The 10,954-nt window shown below is 35.9% G+C and overlaps 1 protein-coding gene across 7 annotated transcripts in view; it reads left to right on the forward strand.

Moving 5' to 3' along the window:
- Positions 1 to 2,201: 2,201 nt before the first annotated feature.
- LOC107657686 (cytoplasmic dynein 1 intermediate chain 1-like) overlaps positions 2,202 to 10,954 on the forward strand; it is a 10,839-nt gene continuing 2,086 nt past the window's right edge. Inside the window, exons 1-16 of one of the 7 annotated variants that reach the window (XM_016445870.1) lie at positions 2,202 to 2,254; positions 2,988 to 3,112; positions 3,208 to 3,322; positions 4,751 to 4,892; positions 5,565 to 5,570; positions 5,837 to 5,896; positions 6,951 to 7,066; positions 7,182 to 7,265; positions 7,350 to 7,512; positions 7,755 to 7,854; positions 8,648 to 8,773; positions 9,191 to 9,337; positions 9,613 to 9,726; positions 9,821 to 9,954; positions 10,107 to 10,251; positions 10,342 to 10,482. In XM_016445870.1, the coding sequence (XP_016301356.1) occupies positions 3,005 to 3,112; positions 3,208 to 3,322; positions 4,751 to 4,892; positions 5,565 to 5,570; positions 5,837 to 5,896; positions 6,951 to 7,066; positions 7,182 to 7,265; positions 7,350 to 7,512; positions 7,755 to 7,854; positions 8,648 to 8,773; positions 9,191 to 9,337; positions 9,613 to 9,726; positions 9,821 to 9,954; positions 10,107 to 10,251; positions 10,342 to 10,482 (1,701 nt within the window). In that variant the 5' untranslated portion in view covers positions 2,202 to 2,254; positions 2,988 to 3,004. Of the gene's footprint in view, positions 2,378 to 2,987; positions 3,113 to 3,207; positions 3,323 to 4,750; positions 4,893 to 5,564; positions 5,571 to 5,836; positions 5,897 to 6,950; positions 7,067 to 7,181; positions 7,266 to 7,349; positions 7,513 to 7,754; positions 7,855 to 8,647; positions 8,774 to 9,190; positions 9,338 to 9,612; positions 9,727 to 9,820; positions 9,955 to 10,106; positions 10,252 to 10,341; positions 10,483 to 10,954 lie in introns of those variants that run through there. The other 6 variants (XM_016445869.1, XM_016445875.1, XM_016445873.1 and 3 more) reach the window with 6 other exon arrangements.

A 10,954-nucleotide genomic window follows, 5' to 3' on the forward strand; every position in this document is an offset into this window, starting at 1 on the left:
TACTTTTAATATTTTGTAAATGTAGTTTTTTGTTTATTTTTTCAGAATTGTTCTTAAAATAAATGTCTTTTGTATAATCGTTTTCATGTTTTTGTATTAATAAATTAAAAAGGTGTCAATGAATTTTAATTAAAACTGAAATATAATTTAACAGTTTATTTACTTTTCATTGCATTTAAATATTAGTTATTACAATATATTAAAATTAATGCGTTTTTTTTTTGTTTCTAAAAATAATTATCTTATACTTATCACGTTTGCATTTGTTTAAAAATACAGTAAAATATATTGTGAAAGATTAATACAATTTAAAATTGATTATATTTAGTATAATTATATGTTTTTAAAGTGTAGTCTATTCCTGTGGCGGAAACTGAATTTTCGGCAACCATTGCTCCAGTCTTAAGTGTCACGTGATGCTTCCAAAATAATTGTAATATGCTGATTTGGTGCGCAATCAGCATTTCTTATTAACGCCAAATCGAAAGTTATATTTTCTGGATTCTTTTATGAATAGAAAGTTAATGGATAACATTATAAAAAAAAGTGACGTGACGTGGCTCACTCATGGTGACCCATACTTGGAATTAGTGCTCTGCATTTAACCCATCCAAAGTGCACACACACACAGAGTGAACACACCCGGAGCAGTGGGCAGCCATTTATGCTGCGGCGCCTGGGGAGCAGTTGGGGGTTCGGTGCCTTGCTCAAGGGCACCTCGGTCGTGGTATTGAAGGTGGGGAGTGTGCTATACATTCCCTCCCCCCACCTACAATCCCTGCCGGTACGAGACTCAAACCCGCAACCCGAATCCTTTTGGGTTACGAGTCCGACTCTAACCATTAGGCCACGACTTCCTTACTGTTGATAAATGTAATGCACCCTTGCTGACTAAAAGTATTATTTTCTTTAATAAAAAAATAATATATATATATATATATATATATATACATACACACACACACACACACATATATGTACAGGGTTTAAATACCGGGGCTCGACATTAACGCCAGACAACGTTAACATGATTAAAACATTAGTAACCAAAAGTAAATAACTATGTAAACACCAAAACGCAAGTATTATTCTGGTTTTATTACATTTAGAGTAAGTGGCGAATAGTGGATATAGCTACTGTATATAATGCATCTACTTACAGTATAAGGTTGCGCTCACGCAGCCTCTCCAGGAGAAATCAAGCATCCTGAGGTAAAAATTCTAAATGGAAAGTTTTTATATTTAAAATAAAGTTAGTTAGGCAACATCACACAACATTTTCACCATTACGACTGTTTAATAGTCTATAAACAGTTCAATAAGCAAATACAATAATATTAGGTCAATTACGTTTTAGGCGGAAACAGCGCATCTCACAGCAACCAGACGATTCATTGCTGCTTGATTCCGTGTTTTGAACGAATCGGTTGAGTGAGTCAAAGTTTCATTAGCCCATGCATAAACATCTGATGAATCTGCCGTTTGAACGAATCGTTTGAATGAACGACTCAATGACTCACTCATTAAATGCTCACTACTGGCACCTACTGGCGTTTTAATTTCGTTGAAAAGTATCATTTCCACCATCATTTCTTGTTTGTATATTCAAAAATATTTAAATGAATCTCATAATATGCAGTTGTATTTTTTAGTGTAAATGATTTAATTTGATAACGTATAGATAATCACAATATTATAATTGAATTTATAGATCAAATGTAAGAATTTGAAAGGAAATTATTAATGAGATTAGTGGGAAAATGCCCTCTATAAAGGTAAAAAAAAAAAAAAAAAGCCCTTGGATTAAATATAAAAAACACACAGATTTATATGTCACAGCTGAGAAAACTGATGAGAATATTGCTTCAGAATAATTCATATTTGCAAAAAAACAACAACACACACACACACACACACACACACACATATATATAGCTCGATACAATAGAGCCCCCCCCACATAACAAATCCCAATTTAACCCCTGTATATATATATATATATATATATATACATATATATACGCTATTTTACTGAACCCAACTAGACTGCATTTTTGGGCATCATAAACGTATTTTATATATTTATGACCATAAACACATTCAATTGTTCTCTATTTAGCCATCTCACTAAGGTTTAAAACATTCATCATCTTTCTGACGACGAAACACTTGCCGGTTGTTGCTGGGAGGTGTTGATGACGTATCGGTATTGAGCACTTCCGGCTTTGGGTGCTGATGAGACTGAAGTGAAGTGGTGATGCTTTGTGTTTTTATTTAGCTGTTGATGCTCATGTGTAGATTTATAGCCTCTTATTTCAGCATTTACGTGAAAGAGCGCAGCAGACTTTGTCCTGGTTGGGTCGAAATAAAGAAGACGGTATAGTTCAATTAATGCATTATAGCATATAGCTCACAACAGGCTTTGTTGCGGACTGCATTGATGCTTTCATTAATTGAAATGCAACGACTGCCTTTTGTGAATGAACAGGATTGTGTTTTTAGTTTACCTGCCTATGTGTTTTCTGTTTTTCTCTTTTAATCATCCCTTTTTTAATTTCTATGTGCAGGAGGTTTACCACACAGATTTAAAAACTGGTTTAAATTACATTATGTATTTTAGTTTGTATTCATTTGCTTATTTGTTAATATATTGCAGATGTATTGTTGCATATAGTGTGCTTTGAAATAAATCTTAAATTTCACAGTGTACTGTATATGTTATTCATTGTTCATTCAGACAGTATTTCGGCTTGCACTGTTTCTGTGTCTATTAGATTAATGGGCCTCCACACAGGCTGATCTTTTCAGCCAAATGCATAATGTAGACACATAACAGACCTTTACAAAATGACAGACCTTTCTCTGGATGGCCCCTAATGTTTCTCTCTGTCAAAAGTTTGTGTAGCACAATTAATGAATGTTGAAACGTGACAAAATTCATGCACGAGTACTAAAATTAAAACTAAAACTGTTCATACTATGCATAGATTGAGCGACACAGAAGATGGCTGATAGAAGTGACCTGAAAGCTGAGCTTGAGCGCAAAAAGCAGCGCTTAGCCCAGATTCGAAAGGAGAAGAAAAGCAGGGAGGAAGAGAGAAAGAAAAAAGAGGTAGGTGCTGTTTTTGTTGGATATAATAGACATTTAGCATTTTATCACCTGCAACTATTTGTTCTGTGACACTTAATGATCGACCTGTGATGCAGTCTGAGATGCTTCAGAGGGCCGAGAATGTGTCAGAAGACTCGGACCTGGACAGAAAGAGAAGAGAGACAGAGGCTCTCCTGCAGAGCATTGGAATTTCACCAGAACCACCTTTAGGTATGCGATACAGAACATACAGCTGTCTGTGCATGTACATAATGTGTGAGATACATCGTTATGAATGTGCATGCCACCAGCTTGAATGAAATGATAAAAGGGATCATCAAAAGTTTTAATAATGCAAAAGAAAAAAAAGTTACATCTCACTCAGCAGTCTTTAGTGCTATATCAGGGCTTCCCCTTAACCTTGTGAAAAAGAAGTATACAGTAGTTTTAAAAAGAGTACTTATAGAAATAATATAGAATATATTTGAGTATTGCAAACAATGTAAAGTTTTTGGACACTAAATTGCATGTTAATTGTAATTAAACATAGTATAGTTTAAATTTAGAATGAATGCAAATAGCTGAACTTTAGCTAAGTGGAGTGCTTTTTGAACCACTTTAGTAGGACTTTAGTACTTTTTAATATGTAATTTCATAATTCTAGTGTCTTTAATATATGTTTAATGTTTACTGCTGAATGCACTGACAAGCTTTTATAGTAATCTAAAATCTACTTCATGCAGTCATTTCTTTGAAACTTGAATGTCATGTATTTGCAATGGTGAACTTACAATTTAGTAAATTTAAAATATATTAACTTGAAATATAATATTGAATAACACACTACAGTTAAAATTATAATCAAGTACTTTACATGTGCTTTGGTACATTAGTCAACACATCAAAATAAGTGTACTTTGAAGCATAATAAGTGCGCCTTTTAAGTGTGTTAAGAAACAGTCATGAAAGTGCATTCTCTTTAAGTACATTTAAGTGGCATTTTTTAAATATTATATTGTCTGCAAGTGCAGGTTTTTAAAATGTACTTTTATTTAAAGTACACTTTAAGTGCACATTCAAATAAGTAAGCTCTTCTTTTTCACAAGAGTATGGTTCATGTTAGACTGATTTTTTGCTGTTATATATATAAAGGGCATGCGCTTCGGCCTATATTTGAGTCTTACATTTTTTTGGATCTTCTTTGCGGGAATGTCTTGTGACCTCTCTCAAATTTTTGCTAGATGTTAATCCGATCAGATTTTAGGTTATTTCAGATGTATTTTTTAGGTCATGGATTCATCCCCAAAACAATTACTACTCTTTTTACTATGTGAATATCTCGTCAATAAGAAGTTACAGTAACATACAGTTTATTGAGCTCCTGTCATTTACACTGTGGCTGTACTTGAAGCAGACTTGACTCAAACTCAGTTAGCTTTATAAGGGGGTATTTAATGTAAAATTGTCATCATATCATAATTAGATAAGATGAGACAATTAAATGACCATATCAAAATTCTAACATTATAGAGAGAAGTGAAATTCGCTTGACAATCTCTCCTGTTGTTTTTCCTTTTGGATTTTTTTCTCTTTGATTTGACCATTTCAATCCATCCTGTTCATTTTGATTTGCCTGTGTCTGCCACTGCTGACCATCAGTGCAGCCACTGCAGCTTTTAACATGGGATACCTGTTATTTTCATTATTTAGTCCCAACCCCTATGTCTCCCTCTTCGCAATCAGTGAGCCCACCCAGTGAAACTGGAAGTCAGGAGTCCATAGATGGAGGGACAGTGGGAAGGTATGAAATCGGCATGTGTGATTGTTGGTTGTACACTGTATGTATAATCTTTAATCCATTTTGAAATATTTTTAGATTCCGTGATATATGAATGTATATGGGAGGAGTGTTTTAATGCAGGAGTTTTCAAACTGAATTCTACAAACACTCTAAACAAGTTTTTTTGTAAACAAAAAATTATTTTGTGAACTTCTCTTCAGATGTATACATCTAACAATATTCTAATAATGAGTAGAAAAAATACACCAATTCTAGGTTATATTTTAATTTATTTTTAATCAAATTTATTTTTATTTGTATTGTATTTTATTAAATTAATAAGTTTTTTTTTTCTTCACACAACATAAATGGCTCTTTATATAGAATATTTAATTTAAGAAGGGGCCTTTGGCATTAAAAACTCCTGTTTTAAAGGATGTGAGCTTTGAAACTGATAGCAGTTTAATTTATATTATGCATTATTTAGGGGAATTAAATAGTTTATGAGAAAATTATTGGAAGGATAATATGATTTCTTTTAGGGAAGTTTTGCATTATTTCTTAAGTCAAAACTGACACGATTAATGCAAGTTTTAAGCTATTTTATTTATTTATTTTTTAAATTTCTGTAATCCCCTTAAGACTAAGTCAAATGTTTTTCCTTTTCCTTACGTCTTTTGTTGGGTACATCAGATACCGGTAAGGAGAACTGTTAATGTTATCATTGTTAGTTCTTGGCATTTGTTGATGCATCACCCATCAGTGGATGTGGTTCTGTTGTAGCTGGTTTAGAGTATGGTTCCACTGTCCATATGTGATTTCATCTAAGAGGCAGTGTGTTATCTCATATAATCATGCATGAAAGAGGGTTATGCACTGCTGATGAAGCTGCGGGACCTAATCATGCATGCTCTTAGTCTTATCCCTCCTAACCATCAGATGATGTATTTTTCTGACCTCTCTAGGACATTACAGTGGGACACCGACCCCTCAGCTCTTCAGCTTCTTGCAGATTCTGTTCATGGGTGAGACTGCCACCTCAAATTTCATTCACATTATTAAAGGGGTCATATGATGAGATTTCAATTTTTCCTTTCTCTTTGGAGTGTTACAAGCTCTTGGTGCATAAAGAAGATCTGTAAAGTTGCAAAGACTAAAGTCTCAAATCCAAAGAGATATTCTTTATAAAAGTTAAGAGTCAGCCACGCCTACCTAAAACGGCTCGTTCAAACACGCCCCCACATGTCTACGTCATGATGTGGGAAGATTTGCATAACGCCGCCCAAATGTTCACGCAAAGAAAGAAGGCGTAACTTTTATTCTCGCTGTAGTATTGTTGCTGCCGCCATGTCGTGAAGATGCTGTGTGTTTCGTTGTGAAAGCGAAACTACTTTGTTTGGCCTTCCAAAAGAGGACAATATCCGCTTCGTCATGCCTAGAGCTGATCCGTGCTGGTCGCTGAGGAAATACATCAACTTCGCGCTGTGGATCGCCGGATCGGCTTTCACCGTGGACGAAGCGGAGTCCAGCCCGGGGTCGTCACATGTGGTTGCCGCAAGCCCACCGGCCGTTCCTCACTCAAGCCCGCCCACCTCCGCTCACTCTAGGCCTCCGGCCACCGCTCACTGTAGGCCTCCGGCCGCCGCTCACTCAAGCCCGCCGTGTGTGACACTGTGTTTCGTTGTGAAAGCAAAAATATGACCCCTTTAAAGATGATACACAAAACATTGAGTCTCAACAGAGAAATGTAGAATAAAACCAAAAACGAAAATTCTGCCATTTACTCACCCTCAAGTTATCCCAAACCTGTATGAGTTTCTTTCTTCTGCTGAACATAAAATATATTTTTGAAGAATGAAGTTAACCAAACAGTTTTTGGTCCCCATTGACTTCCATAGATTTTTTTTCACTGAGGTCACTGAGAACCAGCAACTGTTTGGTTGCCCACATTCTTCAAAATATATTCTCTTATGTTCAGCAGAAGAAAGAAACTCACAACTTGAGGGTAAGTCAATGATGACAGGTCCAAGGCAAAACACACAAACAAACCATTAAAATAGTTTGGGCTTGGTTTCTTAGGTGCAGGATGCAAAGGCTTGGTGCATCAAAAATTGTTCAGATTGATTTTATGCCAAAAGAACTGGTGACATACTCTAAAGAAACACAGACTCCTGTCGCATCTCATCAGCCTGAAGGTAAAGAGCTGTTTTTATTTCTGTTTAATAATTAAGATATCCATACATATAAAACTGAATATGGTGGCTTTACCCACAAAACAAATGCCTCACTGCTCACTATTTTCCACAGAGGAGGAGGATGAGGAGCTGTCAGTGACCAAATCTGAGCCCGTGCCACTGCAGCTGGAGGAGGAGAACTCTCAGGAGGCCGAAGAAGGCAAGAAGAATCACAGTTTAAAAAAAAAAATTGCTACATCTGTATTGTAAGTGTAACAGAGCTGTATGAATATGTGTGTTTTAGTTCATCCTAGAGAACTGACCAATGAGGAGAAAGAGCAGATTACTCATTCAGAGGATTTCCTGTTTTTCTTCGACCGAAGCATCCGTGTAATGGAGCGTGTGCTGGCTGAGGATACAGACATTTTCTTTGACTACAGTGGGCGAGATATGGAGGACAAAGAAGGGTCAGCAGAGGCTTATGTAACAGTCAAACACACAGATCCCCACATGATTAAAAATAAGTTATTCATTAGATGGTACTAGACAGGTTTGTTTAACCAAATGTAGGATGATGGTGGTTTAATGGTTTGAAGTCAGGTTTAATGAGGTGACCCAGAAACTGAAGAGTTGCACTGACTCCTCGGAAACTTATTGTAAGTTGCTTTGAATGATTGTACCAGAATGCAAATGTTTGTTTTGTTATCAGGGACATGCAAGCCGGATCAAACTTGTCTTTTAATCGACATTTCTATGATGAGCATTGGTCCAAACATCGAGTCGTCACTTCCCTGGATTGGTCACCACAGGTACTATATTAGTAAATTGCATTAATATAAGCAGTGCTGGTTAGTAACTGATTACATGTCATCTGGATTATGTAATCAGATTCCAAAAATAAGTCATTGTAATTCTATTACATTTTAAAGTGCTCGCTTTTTATGGATTACATATTATTCACACAATGACAGGTAATTATTTATAATTGATTGATTCACTCTAATTCTTTTTTCTCCTTTAAATTTTTTATTCTAAAATTCTTTACCGCTTTTGTTATATTCATTTTAATTTGACATTTTTATGATTTCATAATAATTATTACATTTTCACAGACTCACAAACCCCCTGCAGTTCTTTCACAACCCCCAGTTTGGGAAACCCTGATGTAATGTTTAATGCACTTTATGATGATAGAAAAGAATGGAACATATTTTCTTTCTCCCAGTTTTTTATATCAATATATGGTACGTAGTAATTCCATTCAGTGTGAAAAAGTGTTAGATAAAAAAGTCATCAAAGAATGAGTCAGAATACATTGCCTAATATGTGTAATGTAATCTGTAATCCAACATGTAATCTAATATGTGTACTGTAATCCAACAGATTACATTACTAACCACAATTTTCACCATGTACAGTAATTTGTAATCAATAACAGACTACAATTTGTAAGTAATCTAGCCAGCACTGAATATAAGCATGCTTAATGCAAATGTGATAATCACAAATGAAACAACCCCAGAACCCGAGTGACTTTAGTGCATAGAGCATTCTGATATTGACTTGTAGCACATTGTATTCAGTCACATGTTCTTTTTGCAGTATCCTGAATTACTAGTGGCCTCGTACAACACTAATGAGGATGCACCTCATGAGCCAGATGGAGTTGTGATGGTCTGGAATATGAAGTTTAAGAAGATGACCCCCGAGTACATATTCGACTGTCAGGTATGAATTCCCATAGCTCACAATTGAATAACTAGTCTGAATGCCTGAATGTTGTTCCTTTTAGCAGCATTTCAATATACTGTAATAATATTTTTCATTATATATTGAGCATGTGTGTGAGTAATCAACTTTTACTGAAAAAGCCTGAATCTAAATTGAATTTCTGTTATTCAAATTCACAAACAGTGCGTCACTAATGCACGTCATTCTGTGTTTTTGCACTGATGTCACTTCTAAATGAACTCTCATTGTTCAGTTCATTGTCTGTATGCTCCCTTTGTGCAAATCGACCTTGATGGAGGGCGAGCTGACGTCATCTTTGCCAAAACACTAACAGTAGCAAAGGAAGTGTAAAACTGGCAAAAGTAATTACTGGTACATTCGACCAATAATGCATTTTGTGGTTTTCCCTTATAGTCCTCAGTGATGTCAGTTGGCTTTGCTCAGTTTCATCCCAACCTAGTGATCGGAGGCACTTACTCAGGACAGATAGCACTGTGGGACAATCGAAGTCACAGGAGGACCCCAGTGCAACGGACGCCATTGTCTGCAACTGCACACACTGTAAGACTGTCAGTTATAGATCAAATGTTTTAAAATATAATGCAGTGTGTTGGTGGTTTAATGGTTAAAAATCTGAGCTGAAAACACCAACGTTGCCAGGTCATTGAGGTGACCCAGAAACTGAAGAGTCGCATTCAACCTCAAGTTATTCCTGAGAGACTTTGCAAAACAAATCTGATGAATCTGATTAAAGACTCCCTTATTTGTCTTGGAAAAATATCCTTATCATGGTCTCCCTTAAAAGAATAGATGACAAAACTGTCATTTTTTTGCAGCATCCTGTATACTGTGTGAATGTGGTCGGAACACAAAATGCTAACAACTTGATCACAGTATCCACAGATGGCAAGATGTGCTCCTGGAGTCTGGACATGCTCTCACAGCCTCAGGTGTCCAGATAACACATTTAGACAGATCAAATTATTGTCATTTGAGATTTGACTGATATTAAACAATACATTATATGTTTGTCGTTACTCACAGGAGAGTATGGAGCTGATCTACAACAAGTCAAAGCCGGTGGCCGTCACTTGTATGGCCTTCCCTGCAAGTGATGTGAATAACTATGTGGTAGGAAGTGAGGAGGGCACCGTTTACACAGCATCCCGCCATGGAAGGTCATGGTTCCTGCAACAGAACATATCAATGACAGAATTTTCATATTTGGGTCAACTATTCTTTTAGTAATATCTGTGAATATTAAATATTAAACACTTTAAGAAAAACAACTTTACTATTACCCTGAACTTGCTTAACTTGTCCCATGCAGTAAGGCTGGTATTGGGGAAATGTTTGACGGCCATCAGGGGCCTGTGACTGGAATCAGCTGCCATAACGCTGTGGGTCCAGTTGACTTCTCCCATCTCTTTACCACTTCCTCATTTGACTGGACAGTCAAACTGTGGTCAACCAAAGTAAGAGTTGTTTTGGAACTTGTGTGTTGCTTGATATGTATTTTGATCATTTAGCATTAAATTAATATAACTATTCCATCTCTCTGACAGCATAACAAGCCCCTATATTCCTTTGAAGACAATGCAGACTATGTTTATGATGTCATGTGGTCTCCAGCGCATCCAGCGCTCTTTGCTACAGTGGATGGCAATGGTCGTCTGGACCTCTGGAATCTCAACAACTACACAGAGGTCAGGGGCACCGCAGCTCATTACATTCTTTACTCAGTCATCTGTCTTCTGCATTATATAAGAAGAACATTCATTTCATACTTGAATTAATATTAGGATAAGAGGACCCCCTACCTGGGGCAAGAAACCCCTGGATTAAACTTATCCCAGATGTCATCTGATTTTTGCAGAATTTGTTATCTGATATTATTTGTGAAGATATCATTAATGTAAAATATTAAATGAAATAATCTATGCACACTATGTATGTTCTAAGGTTTGAGGTTACCTTTTTAAAAGACGTCTTATGCTCAGCAAGGCTATTTAATTGATTAAAAATGCAGTAAAAACAGTAATATTATGAAATATAATTATAATAAAAAAAAAACGGTCTTATTTTAATGTAATTTATTCCTGCAATGGTAAAGCTGAATTATCAGCCATTATTCCAGTGTAATATATATACTATATATACTATATATATATATATATG

This window comes from Sinocyclocheilus anshuiensis, unplaced genomic scaffold (assembly GCF_001515605.1).
Source record: "Sinocyclocheilus anshuiensis isolate Anshui unplaced genomic scaffold, SAMN03320099.WGS_v1.1 scaffold43, whole genome shotgun sequence".
Taxonomy (NCBI): domain Eukaryota; kingdom Metazoa; phylum Chordata; class Actinopteri; order Cypriniformes; family Cyprinidae; genus Sinocyclocheilus; species Sinocyclocheilus anshuiensis.